This window comes from Mustela putorius, unplaced genomic scaffold (genome assembly GCF_011764305.1).
Source record: "Mustela putorius furo isolate JIRA1106 unplaced genomic scaffold, ASM1176430v1.1 tig00000640_pilon_pilon_pilon, whole genome shotgun sequence".
Classification (NCBI taxonomy): Eukaryota; Metazoa; Chordata; class Mammalia; order Carnivora; family Mustelidae; genus Mustela; species Mustela putorius.
The window spans coordinates 6,826,011-6,844,666 of record NW_025421432.1 but is presented as its reverse complement, the minus strand read 5'-3'; the positions used below and the strand labels follow the sequence as shown (position 1 = coordinate 6,844,666).

General features: G+C 33.7%; 1 protein-coding gene across 3 annotated transcripts in view; it reads left to right on the top strand.

Moving 5' to 3' along the window:
* Positions 1–18,656, top strand: part of CEP290 (centrosomal protein 290) — a 98,733-nt gene that overhangs the window by 21,126 nt on the left and 58,951 nt on the right. Inside the window, exons 14-26 of one of the 3 annotated variants that reach the window (XM_045082968.1) lie at positions 789–951; positions 3,409–3,509; positions 3,580–3,667; positions 4,945–5,057; positions 6,225–6,317; positions 6,590–6,674; positions 7,203–7,345; positions 10,165–10,329; positions 10,704–10,853; positions 12,393–12,508; positions 13,746–13,848; positions 13,939–14,169; positions 18,077–18,250. In XM_045082968.1, the coding sequence (XP_044938903.1) occupies positions 789–951; positions 3,409–3,509; positions 3,580–3,667; positions 4,945–5,057; positions 6,225–6,317; positions 6,590–6,674; positions 7,203–7,345; positions 10,165–10,329; positions 10,704–10,853; positions 12,393–12,508; positions 13,746–13,848; positions 13,939–14,169; positions 18,077–18,250 (1,725 nt within the window). Of the gene's footprint in view, positions 1–788; positions 952–3,408; positions 3,510–3,579; positions 3,668–4,944; positions 5,058–5,239; positions 6,014–6,224; positions 6,318–6,589; positions 6,675–7,202; positions 7,346–10,164; positions 10,330–10,703; positions 10,854–12,392; positions 12,509–13,745; positions 13,849–13,938; positions 14,170–18,076; positions 18,251–18,656 lie in introns of those variants that run through there. The other 2 variants (XM_004748575.3, XM_045082970.1) reach the window with 2 other exon arrangements.

The following is an 18,656-nucleotide window of genomic DNA, read 5'->3' as shown; positions in this document are numbered from 1 at the left end:
CCTTTGGATCACTACGTTTGTATCTTTAGGGTAAATACCCAGTAGTGCAATTGCTGGGTCATAGGGCAGTTCTATTTTCAACATTTTGAGGAACCTCCATGCTGTTTTCCAGAGTGGCTGCACCAGCTTGCATTCCCACCAACAGTGTAGGAGGGTTCCCCTTTCTCCACATCCTCGCCAGCATCTGTCATTTCCTGACTTGTTGATTTTAGCCATTCTGACTGGTGTGAGGTGATACCTTATTGTTGTTTTGATTTGTATTTCCCTGATGCCTAGTGATATGGAGCACTTTTTCATGTGTCTGTTGGCCATCTGGATGTCTTCTTTGCAGAAATGTCTGTTCATGTCCTCTGCCCATTTCTTGATTGGATTATTTGTTCTTTGGGTGTTGAGTTTGCTAAGTTCTTTATAGATTCTGGACACTAGTCCTTTATCTGATATGTCGTTTGCAAATATCTTCTCCTATTCTGTCAGTTGTCTTTTGATTTTATTAACTGTTTCCTTTGCTGTGCAAAAGCTTTTGATCTTGATGAAATCCCAATAGTTCATTTTTGCCCTTGCTTCCCTTGCCTTTGGCGATGTTCCTAGGAAGATGTTGCTGCGGCTGAGGTCGAAGAGGTTGCTGCCTGTGTTCTTAATGGATTTGTTTTTTAAAAGCACAATAAAAAGCACAGTTTCATGACACAAATCTTACCTTTATGTGTACTTCCGCTCATACTTAATAAGAAAATAAATTTGATAATTTTATTCAAATAAACTACATTATACTTGGACTGGATATTTTTCAGGGAATATATGGTTTAGAAGAAGCTGTGATTGAAATAAAAAATTGTAAAAACCAAATTAAAATAAGAGATCGAGAGATTGAAGTATTGACAAAGGAAATCAATAAACTTGAGTTGAAGATCAATGATTTCCTTGATGAAAATGAGGCTCTTAGGGAGCGTGTGGGTAAGTCATCCTTTACGATCCATAGTTTGATCAATCCTAATTGTCAAGTCATTTTTTATTTTTCTTTTTGTTTATGTATTATTATTTTTAAATAGCTGAATGTACTTTTTTCCCCCCAAATTAACCCTTCTGTAAGCATATTTAAAACAAAAGTGGAGCTGCTCTGATTGAAGTAGGACTAGGGATTTAATGGGTTTGGGATGTGGGTGGGCTGGCCTGGAGCATTGCTTTATTCAGTCTGGCATCTTTTCAAGTAATTGCTTGTTTAAAAACTGCTTAAAAACAATTCCTTGTTTAAAAACTGAAAGTCTACTAAACTAATACTACATATTAGAAGTTAACTTCCCCCCTTCCTTTTCCTCAACAAAGTTAGGGTCTGTATGACCCATTTGGTTTGCAAAATACTCTCACTCAGATGAATTCATGAGGACATTTGGAAGTACTGGTTAAGTACTTTTATGATATATGCTGCTTAAATTTAACTTTGGTTGAGTATTTTAAGGTTACTATTGATTCGAAGAAGTAATTAGTAAATATAGCTTGAGAGTTTATTGATTTCAATAAATAGTTCATTTAGTGTAACTCATTTGCATAGTGAATTATGACAGTCCTGCCGCCTCCTGACAGCACATGGAAGAAGAATGAGGCACAAACAAGTCAGCTGCAAGAGAATGGTAGCAAGGGACGACAGTAGAAAAGACTGTCGCCCCGAACAACTCCTCAGTCTCCTATTTATTAGAAAGTGGGTAACAACCAACAAAGCTGGAGTAGATTACACATTGACCATGAGTCTTGTAAATATGTAAGAAGAAAGGCAAAGTATGTCTGGTTACGTAGTACATGACCTATAGTGAGCTAAGCCCAAACGAAAGGATTCTCTGACTAATTGCTGATGTTCCGGGGAAGGGGAGATAACAGAAAAATGAAGCAGGCAGCGTTCACCCTGAGCAAGCCAGGCATCCCCAGCTGCTGGGCTTCAAGGACGTATGGTCCAGTCCCCCAGAGGCCTATTGTCAGTTCATGTTTTTCTTAAGACTTTATCTTTTTTTTTTTTTTTAATTTTTTTTTTTAAAGATTTTATTTATTTGACAGACAGAGATCACAAGTAGGCAGAGAGGCAGGCAGATAGAGAGTGAGAGAAGGAAGCAGGCTCCCTGCTCAGCAGAGAGCCCGATGTGGGACTCGATCCCAGGACCCTGAGATCATGACCTGAGCCGAAGGCAGCAGCTTAACCCACTGAGCCACCCAGGTGCCCCTCTTAAGACTTTATCTAAGCATGCTTGGTAACTAGTATAATTTCTCATAGGTTATATTTTAAGCAGTATGTAGTTCTGAGGGATGGTTATACAGTCCAATCTAAATTGCTACTTTGAAGTGAAAATAAAAATCTGAATATTGATTTCATTATACTTGGTAATACCAATTAATGCTTTCTTAGAATTAAGTGATCATTTGTGAAAACTATGTTCTATAGGAAGGAAAAATAAAATTTTTATGAAGGTGATTTATTCATGAAAACATATCTCAGTAGGATGCAGAATCATGCCAGTACCCCAAGTTAACCTTCTGATCAACTTTACCTACTGGGTCACAGCTGACTTCAAACTGGAAGTTGCTGAAGCTGACTGAACGAATTAGATAGCTCCCACAAACACCAGATTTCCTATATTTTATTTTAAAAGATTTTATTTGAGAGAAAGAGAGAGAGAGAGAGAGCACACACACCAGCAGTGAGAAGGACAGAGGGAGAAGCAGTCTCCCTGCGGAGCCACGAGTCCAATGTGGGCTCCATCCCAGGACCGTGAGATCATGACTTGAACTGAAGTTAGGTGCTTAACTGACTGAGCCACCCAGATGTCCCTTTTGTATTTTAAAGCGTCCACATCTTGTCTTATACTTGTTTAAGACAATCTTCATATCTACTTAGTAAGTTAAGAGAGAGGAACGATGGGGGCATCAGACTCATGTGGTAATATAGTTGATCCTGATATTAATAATGACTACTATGTCCCAGGCATTGGACTAAGTACCTTATATGGATTAATTTTTTAACACCTTGACAACAAGCCAAAGAAAAAAAAAAGAAAAAGAAATGCAGTATTATTCCTACAACCTCGTTAATAATTGAAAGTGGGAATTGAGCACAAGTCTTTTATTCCATAACTTCTGTTTTGACTTAATACATTCTAGTACTTTTGTGGCAATCTAACATGGAGAAGAAGACAGATCCTGATGTATTTTTTCAGGACTTCTATTAATAATTGTGATAAAATTATGGTGACTTATAAGGTTATAGTTCAAATATCTGGAAATTCTTGCACAAATAGTACCTCATTCTTGAGTGATGTGAGCTGAATAAATTGTAACCATTTGGTTGATGATAACCAATTGCTTTGTGAATTTTTATAGCTCATTTGAATGTTGGTAAGTTTTTAATTATATTGCTTCTTATTTTAGGCCTCGAACCGAAGACAATGATTGATTTAACTGAATTTAGAAATAGTAAAAGCCTAAAACAGCAGCAGTACAGAGCTGAAAACCAGATTCTTTTGAAAGAGGCAAGTGTGATAGTCAATTAGTTATTTTCTGGTTGAACCAAAAGAAATACTAATAATTTGTAATTTATAGATTGAAAGTCTAGAGGAAGAACGACTGGATCTGAAAAAAAAAATTCGCCAGATGGCTCAAGAAAGAGGAAAAAGAGCTGCAGCTTCAGGTATGTGCGGTTATTCCAAATTCTTGAAAGAATCATTGGAAAATGAATTGTCTGGAGCTGAAATTTTTTGTATTTTATATATATTATAATGATTCTGCTGCAAGCTTAATAAATGAAATAATGGCCTGATGAAGAGTATTTAATTATCATTGATTTCTGTCCTTAGTCTGAAACAGGCAAAAACAGAAAAAACACAATGAAATAATTGAACAAAACTTCAGAATCATCGACTTTTGAAAACTTTACAGTATAGTCTTTTAACGCAACTTATCTTATTTGATATCAAGGGAACAGTTGGTTAAGTTTTGTAATAGCAATTGTAGTGCCTTTTTCTAAGAAGACCATAGAGAAGGAATTTTTTTTTTAAGGAATCATTTCTTTTCTTTTTTTTTTTTTTTTAAGATTTTATTTATTTATTTGACAGAGCAAGATCCCAAGTAGGCAGAGAGGCAGGCAGAGAGAGAGAGGAGGAAGCAGACTCCCTGCCAAGCAGAGAGCCCAATGTGGGACTCCATCCCAGGACCCTGAGATCATGACCTGAGCCGAAGGCAGAGGCTTAACCCACTGAGCCACCCAGGCACCCGAGAAGGAATTTTTTTTAGCTTCACCCAAGTCCACAAGTATTTGAATAATGAAGGGCTTTTTGTTTGTTGCTTTGTTCTTTTTTTTGGTTTGCTTATTTTGATTTTTTTTAAATCATCACAGTCTCTATAATATATCAAAAAATTTCTAGGATGGCAAAACTTCCTAAATTATTAATGTATTAACCAGTTTACTCATTCATGATTCTTACCTATTTTATATGTCTCTAAACTACTTCAGTACTTACTATATTAAAGTATAGAATGTGTAAAGAATTAAAGAGAAGATAAAAGTCATATTAATTTCTCATATTATTAATATTAAAAGTGAGCTAAATCAGGAGGTTGTATAGGCTACATGTGGATCAAGGATTTTGGAAATATTCTACCTTTTGTTTGAGTTAAAACTTGATTTTCCTGGGATGCTTGGGTGGCTCAGCCGGTTGGGTGTCTGCCTTCAGCTTGGGTCATGATCCCAGGGTCCTGGGATCGAGTCCTGCATTGGGCTCCTTGCTCATCAGGGAGTCTGCTTCACCCTCTGCCTGCTGCTCCCGCTGCTTCTGTGCTCACTCACTTTCTCTCTTTGACAAATATATGAATAAAATATTTTTTAAAAGCTCTTGATTTTACTTTCTAAGAATTAGAATAATGAGAGAGTTATTTTATCTTTCTAATTATTAATTCTTTTATATATAGGATTAACTGTTGAGGACCTGAACCTAACTGAAAACTTTTCTCAAGAAAATAGAATAGGAGAAAGGAAATTGGATTTTGCAAGCCTCAAAACAATGAGTGAAGCTCAATCAAAGGTAAACAGTATTGTTATGGCAAAGAGAAGAAAAATGTTACTATAAGTGCTTTCATTTCTTCCCCAGTTACTTGATTTTGGACATTGCTTCTTTTTATAGTTGTTAAATAACTTTTTTTTTAAGTTTAAATAACCTGTTGATCCAAAGATTGATTAATGAGACTTTATTTACTCTAAATACAGATTAAGAGTTAAGATAAAATAGAGCTGCCACATAGGAGACCATCATTTGGTTTTCCACAGTCATATCAGAATGAACCAGAGGAGAATGTCACCATAGGATCATTATCAAGAATGTTATCTGAATTTCAACATAGTGTAGAAAGTGAAGTGGATCCTTTTGTCTCTCTAACTAAACCTTCTTCATCTGTACAAGTAAAAGATAATAATTCACCTCCAGAAACCATTACAATAAAGGAGATTTTTAAAGCACCATGTCTACAATCTCTAAGAAATCTAGAATCATTAGTCAATAGCTTTAATAGGGAGAGGCATGAAGAAATAGATGACTACTTATACTCTCTTTCTGACTACTCTATGAAGAAAGTGTCAAGAAGCTGTCAGGCACTTGAGAAGACTAGTTTCACACAGAAAAGCAGTTCATCTTTACAGGCCTTATCAACAGCTTCAGACTTAATCCAGAAGTTATCACTTAGGCAGAAATCTGCAATATTTTGTGAACAAATTCGTGATAATAGAGCTGACATGGATGAATCACAAGTAGCAACATCAGAAGATGAACAGGTTCATAACCAGATAAAATATGCTGATACCAGTTTGAAAGAAGATCTAAGAAAGAGTGAAGTGCCTTTACAGACAGAGATTTTGAAAAGTAAACTTGATGTTAATCTTCTGGACCATGTGCCTATTACTACACAATCAAAATCATCTCAGGTAGATCCACTTGAAAATCTTATAGAACAGCTACGGAGAGAACTAGTATTTCTTAGATCTCAGGTGAGCTTTCCTCCAGATTCTGTTACTGAGATCACCTTTATTATTAACTCTTTTTTTTTTTTCTAACAAAGTTCTCTAAGCAATAGTTGTAATAAAAATTTTCTTATGCTTGCACATAACATAAATTTATACACATTTTTTAAAAATTTAAAAATGCAGCGAGTTTGACATGAAATCATTGACTTGCCTAATTTATTAATTATTCCTTTAGAATGAAGTCATAGCACAGGATTTATTGGTCAAGGAAGCACAGAATAGAAGTGCAGAAATAGAGCTTGAACGTCATAGAACCCAGGCAGAACAGGTAGTATAAAGGCAGACTATTAAAAGAGATGATTGTGGTACTAAAGACAAAAACTTTCATTATATTTCTTTGCCTTTTGCTGTGGGAGTGGGTAAAGGGAGAAAGTGGGAGCAAGACCACCAGCTGTTCTACCTTTTGGGTTTTATTGTTATTACTACTGTAATAGCTTATCTCTGGTGTATTATACCTCAATTAGTCAAAATTTTTTAACTTGAAAACTATAGTGATATTTTGTTTAAAAAAATCAATTTTATTCTTTGTGTTCTGTACAGAATGAATTTCTTTCAAGAGAACTAATTGAAAAGGAAAGAGATTTAGAAAGAGGTAGAACAATAATAACCAAATTTCAGAATAAATGTAAGTTTTTATTGTTTCTTATTTTTCTGTACTTATTTATCGTATACCGAAAATTATGGATCTAAAAGGACTTTAAAACATTCTTGTTTTCTAGTCTGTTTTAACTTTAATTACCTCCATAATATATTAGCTTCAGTGTCTCTCATTCATGTATTTGGTTTGCCTTGATATATTCATTGTCAAAGTTATAATGGAGATTTTTTGTGGTGATAAATGAGTCAGTTTTTCTTATTTGTTTAATGAACTTGGGAGTTAAAAAATGATTTTAAAAGATGTTTAATGAAGTGAAGACAAAGTATGTTTATGATTTCTTTCAACAGTGAAACATATATGCACATGATTTAAATAGGTGTATCATTGAATTCAACTATTCACACATTGGATTTATAGGTGATTATTTTGTACATTTATTTACTTTGGCCTTTCCAAGTGGGTATTTTTTCTATATGTGATATATTTGTTATTTGTATAGAGTAGTGTAAGTTGTGAAGAAGGTACTTACTGAATGAGAAAAATATGTCATTTTAGTAAAAGAATTAGCTGAAGAAAATAAGCAGCTGGAAGAAGGTATGAAAGAAATATTGCAAGCTATTAAGGAAATGCAAAAAGATCCTGATGTTAAAGGAGGAGAAACATCTCTAATCATCCCTAGTCTTGAAAGACTAGTTAATGTAAGTTTTTTCCACATAGGTTTTATTTTGTTGTTTCCTGCTTTAAAGATGTTGTTCAGCTGTTCTCTGGCCTTCATTGTTTCTGATGAGACATTTATAGTTATTTGAGTCACTGTTCACTGTTCCCCTGTTTGTTACATGTCAATTTCTCAGGCTTTCAGAACTTCCTCTGTTACTTGGTTTTCACCGGTTTCACTATAGTGTGCATTGGTGTGTGTGTAGGTATGTGTGTGCACGCATATATTTGTATGCGTGTATGTTGTTTGGGGTTTGCTGAGTTTCTTCAGTCTGTTTACTTGTGTTATTCACTACAGTTGAAAAGTTTCCTCTTTTTTAGTTCTTCAGTTATTTTTTTTGTCCCATTGTCTCTGGGACTCCAGTGACAAATGTTAGATCTTTTGATAGTGTCCACAGGTTTTTGAGGCTTTTTTCATTTTCCCCCTAATTTTTTTTATATTTTCTCCTCCTGATTGGATAATTGCTATTTATCTTTTTTAAGATCACTGATACTTTCCTCTAACTTCTCAAGTCTTCCATTTAAAAGGTCAGCCTGGTAGAGTTTTTATCAGAATTTGGAGTTCCTTTTTGCTGGTTATTTTTTTTCTGGAATTCCTGTCTTACTTTCCAGACTTTGGGCTCTGTCTCTGGTTTTCTTGGCCAGAAAGATGACAGGTCACTGCAACTGTAGCCTGTCCCTTCCCCATAGCACTACCCTCCCCCCTGCAAAATGCACTCATCAGTGGTTCTGTCTTCCAAGTTTTAAGTCCTCTCCAAAATCTACTTTCTTTTGTTTATTTTCTAGAACCTTGTTAAGTGTGGGAAGGTAGTCTGGTAGGACCTTATGCCAGAAACCTAGAAGTGTAACAGGATGTAGTAGGAATATTATAAATTCCTTAAGCATTGCTTAAGGAATGCTTAAGCATTGCTACAGGAAAAATATTAGCCATCAAATAATAGTCTATTTACATCTACTATATAGAGATTTGAGCATTCTACACTATTGAGTATTACATAAACTTGAATAATATATGCATTTTAAATTATTAATATTTAAATAAATTGTTTACATAATCTGAACATACTTAATATATATTATTGCTTCCCAAGTTTGTGCTTCCCAAGAAAATGTTATTTGTTGAATTGCTTTTTTTATGGTGAATTAGTCAGTAGTTGAACACTTGTTCTTAGCAGCACTGTATTGTAGCAGAGAAGAAGAGTGATACTGGTATGTTCAAAACTTCTGAAGCAGGAAGATCATTTTGACAAATTTATAAGAACCATTTAATTCTCTTTATATGTTACTCATTTTTATGTTCCTTCTCCTGTTGGTGACTTTGTTTGCCTCTGTTATTTTGAGTGTCTAAAATGATTCTTCATGCTTTTTCTGTGAACATCTTTCATCTATGATGCTACTCACTATTGATAGTGTGTCTAACTCAAACTATTTTCCAAGGGAATCTCCACTTAGTGACCAAATCCAAACAGAACAGATAGAGCAGGAAATTCTAACTTCTTCTGTTTCAGTTGACAGTTTCTGGTCTTGCCAGGACCACTGTTTGCAGAGATTTCATCTGCTTCTATCCTGGGTTGTCCTTCTTTTCTGATTGATATGCCCTGTCTGTAACTCACAAATGACCTAACAATTCCTGCTGTAAGAAATCTTCAGAATCAGTGACACTTTAGTTGAGATATTTCTTGATTATGTACTTCATTTCACTTTCTGTCGCCACAGGTTATTTTTCAGTACCTCTAATCACCCTTTAATCTCATTTTAAGAAAAGGGCACATAGACACCATGGTGCTTGTTCTCAGCAAGACAGCTGACGAGGCTACCTTGATGTCTGTCACAGTACCTCCTTCTACTTACTTCTGTCTTCCTGGTATCCCCTTTGAATTAGTGTAACTTCTTATTCCATATGATCCCTGCCTCAGTCTCCTGAGGGTTAAAGCTTACTTCCATAAAACTTCTGCCTCAAGTTGACTGGATCACTAACCTTCTTTGTCTTTGCCTTGTTTTCTGAAGCTTTCTTTACTTTGCAGTTAGCAGCTTTATTATATATAATTTCTTTAAAATGCATATATATTTATATGTATGTACTCTGTCGGTGTGTACTGGGGTGTATGTATATTTATGTATGCCATTATTGGCAAATTAGGATGAATGAAGCATTTTTGATAATATTTTAATATTTGACATACTATTTTTGCTTATCCAGCCGTTTTGGATAATACTTTGTTACCATATGTTGCCTTTTTGTCATATATGCTTCAACTGTGTGGAGAGGAAGCAATGAAGAATTAATTAAATGTAGTAACTATTTCAGTCCTCTGATCGTGCTTTAAATATGGGTGCTGCATAGTTTCAAAGTATCTGCATATAAATTATCTCATTTTGACTGTATAAAAACTTTCTAAAGTGGGCAGATGTGACATTATTTCCTCTTCTTTAGAGATAAGGAAACTAAGGTTTAAAGAATTTAAGTCACTTGCTGAGCTAGTAAGAGATTGGTTAAGATTTGAACCCTAATCCTCTTACTGCCTTCCAGTTGTTTTTCTAGTCCAGCAGTCTACTAAAATTAGCTAAATGTTAAATGTTATAGCGAGGTAATTACTATGCTTGGAATACTGATGTAAATTAATCTAGAGTTTTATGAATTTAGATTCACAAATAAGAAATAGTTTTGGCATATTTTGTAATTATGCCTGTCAGTGAAGAGTAAAATGCCTAAATGTGAATTTTATTTAAAAGGTAGTTTTTTTTCTTATTATGATTTTAGTATTTTGCTTTACACTTTTTCAATATAATCTAAATTTATTAGGCTATAGAATCGAAGAATGCAGAAGGAATCTTTGATGCTAATCTGCATTTGAAAGCCCAAGTTGACCAACTTACTGGAAGAAATGAAGAATTAAGGCAGGAGCTCAGGGAATCTCGGAAGGAGGCGATCAGTTATTCTCAGCAGTTGGCAAAAGCAAATTTAAAGGTGAGAATATAAATAAATAATAGAAAATGCTAAACATTCTGAACATAGTCTTAATATGAAACTTTTAATTTTTTTTAAAAGACTGAGAAAATTCTTCTTGAATTAATTCAACATTAAGAAAACTCCTTTTTGGATTTTTCCTAAATAAGTGGGAAATAAGTACCTTTTATAATATAAAAGAATACAAAAATTCTAAGTCTATACATAGGTAGTTCTAAATAAAATTTAAAGTATAGTTTAATTGATGTCTGGTGGTAGGGCATTCATACATTTACTTTTTGAAAATACTCAGTAGGAAGAAAAAGTTACTAGCTCTTAAATTTGGCTTTGGTTTTGAGAGATGTGACTCTCATTTTTGAACTGTTTGTTTCCAGGTAGATCATCTTGAAAAAGAGATCATTCTTTTACGGCAATCAGAAGGATCAAATGTTGTTTTTAAAGGAGTGGACTTACCTGATGGGATAGCACCATCTAGTGCCAATATTATTAATTCTCAAAATGAATACTTAATACATATCTTACAGGTAGTAAAAATTTTGCATCTCAATAAGAAAAGCTATTGATAGTATGTTTCTTCATATATTCCTTTGAGTGTTCTTAGAATATTATCATTGAGATATATTTTTATTGGATTTTTTTTAAGATTTTTAAATTTATCAGAGAGAGAGGGGGGAGAGAGCGAGCACAGGCAGACAGAATGGCAGTTGGATTTTGATATTAAATGGAATATTATGAATGAAAGCAGTTTGTTCCATTCATCTGTATTAAGAAGCATGCTGACATATTTTGTGGACATACATGTCATGAAATATATGATTAACAGGTAGAATGATGTAGCTAAGGTGGTAATGTATAAATAGAGGAGCCCTTTTATTTAGTGCTGGTTGGAAAAGCAATTCAAGTGAATAAAGTCTGCTACAATTTTTAGTGAAATGATTAAATTGTTCCTTTTTTATTTTAACTACAAGAGAAAGTTTTTAAATCAAATTGTCTTTAATGTTTTTCTTCCCTTTCAACTTGTGTTGGTTAATTCATTAGTAAATTAGAAAGGGTAGTGCTTGCCCTGGGTGTGTCAGTTTTGCTGCCTATATTGTGGTCATTATGAATGGCCTAATGAGAGATACTTTTCATTATTTCATTTGAAGTGTGAGTGCCCGTAACATCACATTCATTTGAAATATAATTACGAAAATGTGTTTGGAATGAAGAAAATATGTTTTTGATTATTAGCACTACTGTTTCCATCTCCTAGATGATCCCTTTGTGAATATACCTGAGTGATGATTACTAAATAATACTTGTTTTTGTATTTGAAAAATGTTTTTGTATTTGTATATTATATTTGATAAACATTACTTTTTTTCACCTTTATATAAAAAAAAATGAAAGGCATTTTGGTAGATTAGAGAGCACCAATTGGGAATCTGAAAACCTGTTCATAGCAAAACATGTACTAAAAAACAAAACAAAACAAAACATGTACTTGGACTTCCAATCCCCTAAGAGTGATAGATGTAGCCAAGGCCTTTGGAGCCATGCAAGACTAACTTTAAGTGTTGGATTTGCATGTGTATAAGGCACCTGACACCAGGATTGCCATATGTGCTCGGCAGTGGTTACCAAGTGTAGTTTTATGAGCTTTTTAAAGTTGAGTTAATCTTTCTAAGTCCCTTTCTTTGTCTATGAAATGAAGTAATTGCAAAGAGTTGTTTGAATGGAGGCACGAATGGGTATGTTCACAAAAGTGTATGTGAGGCTGAGTGACTAGAAGAAGTTCATAACCACTGGATCTGATCATGTATGTGGATACTGAAATTATCAAATATGGTACAAATAATTTTACCAGTTTTATACTACTTCTCTTTATACATATTGCCTCCTTTAATATGCCTTAAACTAAGATGTTCCATATATTATAGAAATTACCTGTGCTGCTAATGAAGTGGATAACTATATTCTCTTTTATATATTTTTTATAATCTTGTCAAAGTATGAATTTATACTTTCCAGTTTAAAATATATTCTGATTCTTTTTGCATTCTTATTTCTCAACCAATTTTTAGGAACTAGAATGTAAAGAAAATAAATTAAAGACCTTAGAAGATTCTCTTGAAGACTATAACAGAAAATTTGCAGTAATTCGTCATCAGCAAAGCTTATTATATAAAGAATATCTAAGGTATAAGTGTTAGCAAAACTTTTGTAATGTAATTGCAGCATATTCTTAGTAATAATGAAAGAAATGTAAAAAAGTACTTTGTTTTATCCTTCCCTCGTGCCTCTTCCCTTCTATTTTATGTCTTAGTTTCCTTATCTATGAATTTCTGAGATAGTAATGCCTTTTTTATAGGGTTATTACAAAATCTAATTGAATTGTTACATGAAAATGCTCAGATATGAATATTTTGCAAATGTCCTGGCACATGAACATTTTGTAAATGTCAGCTGCTATAATCATTCTTCATCATTACTGTCATCATTATTGATATATTTTCATTGGTAACTAGTATGTTTCTCTTTATCTCTGCTATTTCATCTATATCAATCAAATAATTTTCTTAGAAGTCGTTAGAATACCAGATCAACGGTGATTTAAATACGAAGTGTAATTGTTATGTGATTTAACAAGAAACCCAAAGCTAATTATAGGGTAGGGCACATTTAAGGGTTGTCATTATCTTCTATTACAGTTTATAAAATAGATGTAGGAGTTCAAGGAAGAGGAAACCATGCCCACTGGAGAAGAGACATATTTTTTTTCCCACACAACTTTCTATTTTTAGTTTAAAAAATTTTCCAGAACCTTCTAACATAGCAGACTTTGACTCCGATCACATTAGCCAGAATTGGGTTAATGAGCTGTCCAAGTCATACGTTCAAGTCTCAACCATTCAGTGGCAAAGAGAGTGGTGGCTCTGTAATTTGTTTATACCAGCCAGATTGCAGGTGACTATAGAATGTCTCTCAGGTAAGCAACAGTGTCTTACACACTTTACTTTAAATCAAATGATTACTACTGTTGTTTATATTCTAAGTATTTTGCAACTGGTTAACCCTCAAGTTTTAAGAGTAGGGTCAGAATATTGAGAACTGATTTCCAGAATTAGTTTGGAGTGTTGATTATTTTCCTGTTTGTTTTCTGTTTTTAATAAAATGTTGTAAGATTCACCTTCATTTGTTATATTTTAACAGTTGTAGAGTTGTGACTCATGGAATAATGAAAGTAACTTGATAGATAAAATAATATCTATACATTGCATTTATTTAATAAAAATAGAACTTACAGGCTAAATCCTTGTCAAATGGAATTTTGAGATACTCTCTTACCAGATACCAGGAGCTGTGATGCCTCTTGTTTTCCTGTAGTAAATATTTTATTAGGTTTTATTATATTGTCATTTTTATTTTTTTGGAAGTGAAAAGGAGGCCTGGAAGATAGAATCTGAAACAGTAAAAGAGGAAAAGAAAAAACTAGAGGATCAAATCCAACAAGATGCTATAAAAGTAAAAGAATATAATGTAAGTAAAACTCTTTTAAAATCAGTGTACAATATTGTACCAACTAAGATAGCTACATTCAACAAGTAATATAAATGTGTCTTTGTGCAGAATTTGCTCAGTGCTCTTCAGATGGATTCAGATGAAATGAAAAAAACACTTTCAGAAAATAGTAGAAAAATCACAGTCCTGCAAGTGAATGAAAAGTCACTCATAAGACAGTATACTACTTTAGTAGAAATGGAGCGACAGCTTAGGAAAGAAAATGGGAAACAGAAGAATGAATTGATAGCAATGGAAGCTGAAGTTGGTGAAAAAATTGGACGTTTGCAACGATTTAAGGTACATCTGATTTTTTTTTTGGCTCTATAATAACTTTGAAGTATGAGAGAATAATATAATGAACAGCCATCTCCTGGATTAATACGTAACATTTATTAACATTGTGCATTATTGCTTCATCTGTTCCTTATAGGAATAAATTGCAGACATTTCTTCCCTTAGTATTTTAGTGTGCATTTCTAAAAATGCCTTTTTTTGTTTACATATCACTAACTTTATCACATTTAACAAAAGGGACAATAATTGCCTTACATTATCTAATGTCCAGGCCATATTCACATTTCCTCAGTTGTTCCAGGATCCAGTCAAGGACTCTGCATTATATTTATATGTTATATGTCATTAAGTCTTTAATATTTACAGAAGCTCCTGGGTTTTTTTTCCTCTGTGAAAATGTTGAAGATTTACTTTTTTTTTTTTTTTGTAATTTTGCTTATTCCTCTATTCATTGTATTTACTAAAAGCTTTAAAGCCTTGGGTATGTCAGATTAAACATTTTTTTTTTTAAAGATTTTTTATTTATTTATTTGACAGAGAGAAATCACAAGTAGATGGAGAGGCAGGCAGAGAGAGAGAGAGGGAAGCAGGCTCCCTGCCGAGCAGAGAGCCCGATGCGGGACTTGATCCCAGGACCCTGAGATCATGACCTGAGCCGAAGGCAGTGGCTTAACACACTGAGCCACCCAGGCGCCCAGATTAAACATTTTTGATAAGAATACTCCATCCAAAGTTGAGAGGCAACATGGGGGATTTGGGGGGTAGGAAAGGAATGAATGAAACAAGATGAGATCGGGAGGGAGACAAACCCTTAATCTCACAAAACAAATGGAGGATTGCCGTGGGGAGGGGGATAGGGAGAGGGTGGTTGTGCTATGGACATTAGGGAAGGTATTTGCTATGGCGAGTGCTGTGAAGTGTAAACCCTGGTGATTCACAGACCTGTACCCCTGGGGCTAATAATACATTTTAGGTTAATTAAAAAATTAAAAAAAAAATAAAAAGAATACTCCATCCATAATCCATTGTACTTTAATACCCTATGTTGCATCACTTTAAGAGGTAGAATGTTTGATAGTCCCATGTTTCATGCATGATTATTATCTTAAGGGGCAAACAGTCATATATCTCTATTAATAAGTGACTTAGTTAACTGGTGATATTTTGGTACCATGCAAATAACCAGTTGTTTGCCAGGCTTTAGGATCCACTGATGATTGTTGTTATCTGACTCAGTTATTTCATTAGGAGTTGCAAAAATTATTTTCTAATTATGTTGTTTTCTACATGTATTGTCCAATAGTCTTTTGTAAAATAAAGAGCTTTTCCACATTAGTCCAGGCTATTTATTCAGTTATCTTAAAGTATAGTCCTACTAGAAAGCTTCATTCTTTCTTTTGAATGATAGTCTTCAGAAATCAGAGATGGTGTACTCTGCTTCAACTTTTGCCAGACTTACCCAGCTTTCTGTTCTTTCAGTATCATTACAGACTCACATACTTAGTTGTTGTTTGTTAGTCTTCATTGTGGCCAGTGGGAGCTCTTTGTAAAGCCAGCTCTCATTTCCTTTTGACAAGAATCCAGTAGTCTTTGAGCCAAGCTTCAAATGTTGGTTTGTTTTCTGGCACAAGATATTCAGGATTTAACTTATATGCTTTTATCCAGATTTGAAATCAACCGTTATGCTAAAGAACCCTGGTTCTTTTTAGTGGGAAAGGCATTTAGATACCAAAAACTGGTCACTAGATATTACTGTTCTTGAAGTTTCATTGCTACTTGGTCCCCTTCAGTGGACAAATTAGTAAAACATGTATATTTAAACCATGAGTTCATATTGTTATCTCCAATTCAGATTTAATATAATAGGGTTAGGAAGTGGTATGGAGTTGTTACTAACTTTGATTTAGTACTCGTATTTTCTTTTTCTTACATGGAAATCTGTTATTAACATTAAAATAATTGCTCTATCCTATAATATTCACACATTAATTTGAAGATAATCTTGCATTGGTATTAACAACAGCAGCAGCAGTGCTACCAAATTTAGTTTAAAATTTCTATATAGTTCTTATATTCTTTAGAATATCTTTCAATAGGATGTATAGTCAAGGTAATCTATTCTACAGTAACTTGAAATAATTTTCTTTGTGTGGTTATGCTATAAATTTGCTATATAAGTTAGGCTCATTTGTTTTGCATTTGTCTTCAAACTCAGATGTTACTTTTGTTTTCTTTTTTTAATTGATTTGAATATATAAAACATTTGCATGTTTCAAACATATAGTCAGAGAAATCTTACTTCTCTATACCTTTGACTCCATTCTGCCCTCCCTGCTCTATGTAACTGATTATCCTTTTAATGATTGCATACACTGTATACTCTTTTACACCTGCGTTACATCTTGTTTAGCCTATTTTAAGCATGTACATTTTGAGTTTACATGTCCAAATTTATATAGGATCATGTAAACAAAAAAGAATTCAAAATAGAATTAAAATGAAGCTGAGTTCCTTACTATTCACTTTTAAAAATAGTAATGCTAACAAACATTTTCCATGTGATCTTAAAGCTGACCCCTGATGCAGAAAGGAACTTACTGAATAATGAAAGCTATTTTTATTTGGACATGTAATAAGGAAACTTTGAGTCTTCAAAAGTGTTCTTGTTTTTATTTTTGTGTTTTTCTTGGAGTATTGCACATATAGCTAGTGCATGGGGTAGAAGGGAAAAAAGAACTAGAATGCTCTTCTCCTTAACCTGATTGTTCAACCTGTGTTTGGGGCCTGGTACATGACCACTGGAAAGCCAAAAATTGGGTATTTTTAGGGAATTGGAAATAGGAAACTTCTCCCCATCCAAATAAATTGTGAAGCCAAACTCCAAGGGTATGGTAGAATAATGTGTACTTACGTAGGTGGAAAAGAAAAGCTGTAAAAATGAGATGTGAAGCGCAATTAATGAATATTTTTCGCTCATTATTGTACTTCAGAAGAAATTTTAACAGTAAATTCTTTTTTTTTTTTTTAAGATTTTATTTATTTGTGAGAGAGAGAAAGAGAGACAGAGTGAGAGAGCATGAGGGGGAGGTCAGAGGGAGAAGCAGATTCCCCATGGAGCTGGGAGCCTGATGTGGGACTCGATCCCAGGACTCCAGGATCATGACCTGAGCCGAAGGCAGTTGCTTAACCAACTGAGCCACCCAGGCGCCCCAACAGTAAATTCTTTATCTTCGTCACTTATAAATTTGGTTATTCCTTACACTATTTCATCAACTTACTTTAGAGAGAAATAAAAGTTCAGATTACTTCTTCTTAGTGTTAATATAGTGTCTTGGTGTTGTGTCTTTTTATAGTTGTATAGCTGAGCAGAACATGAAACAAGTAACTGAAAGTCTTTCATATTATTTATTAGAGATAGCTATGATAGAGAGAAATTTTTTTGTCCTCAGGTATTGTTTGCTTCATGTGAACAAAAGGTTTTCTTTTATTACAAAGCTACTTTGTGTAACTGTAATAAGGAGAAATAGCTATCATAATGTGGTGATGCTAATTTTGCCACTCAGCTAACTAAAGGCAAGTTTTTTTTAATCTTACAAAATATAGAGAAGCCATCCAGGGATATATTCTGAGTGATATATTTTCTTGCTCCTTTGTATGGTGTTTTTCTGGAATTAATTTAATTTTGTTTTATTGTGATAGTTATGAAAGAATTCCCTTTATTTTTATTATTTAAAATCTCTAAATAATATTATTTCTTATAGGAAACAAAATAATTATTATAATTTTTTAATACATGAGAAATCTTTAAAAAAAAAAGATTTTAAAATCTGTATTCCTTTTAGCTGTATTGTCTTATGCTTCACCAGAAAAAAATACACTAACTTAACTCAGTGTATCCTTATTTACACAGGAGATGGCCATTTTCAAGATTGCAGCTCTCCAAAAAGTTATAGATAATAGTGTTTCTTTGTCTGAACTAGAATTGGCCAATAAACAATACAATGAGTTGACTGCAAAGTACAGAGATATCTTACAAAAAGATAATATGCTGGTTCAAAGAACAAATAAATTGGAACATTTAGAGGTAAGTTTACGTGGTCCTTAAACCTTGTACTATTAGCTGTTTTTCTTGGGTGGTGGTACTGGTACGTGCAGAATGACTTCCAGATGACTTCATCCTGTCATCCTTCCTTAGTCCACTTGCATAATTTTATTTAATCAAGCCTCTTTCCCCCCGGCACTTAAAAAAGAAAAAGACAAGCATGAACCAAATAGGAAAATTATAACTAAAAGAGAGAAAATCATTCAGTACCCATCCCTTTCTCTTCCCAGTGCAAATTATTTTCTCATAATCCTTGGCTTATTATGTTCCTTGGGATGATGTAGCTGAGAATGGCTCTTCCTGGACCATGGATGAGCTCTGGAAGTTCCCATCCTTTCTTATTGTACAGATAAGAAAAATAGGATAAGGTATCCTAAGTTTCTTTCAA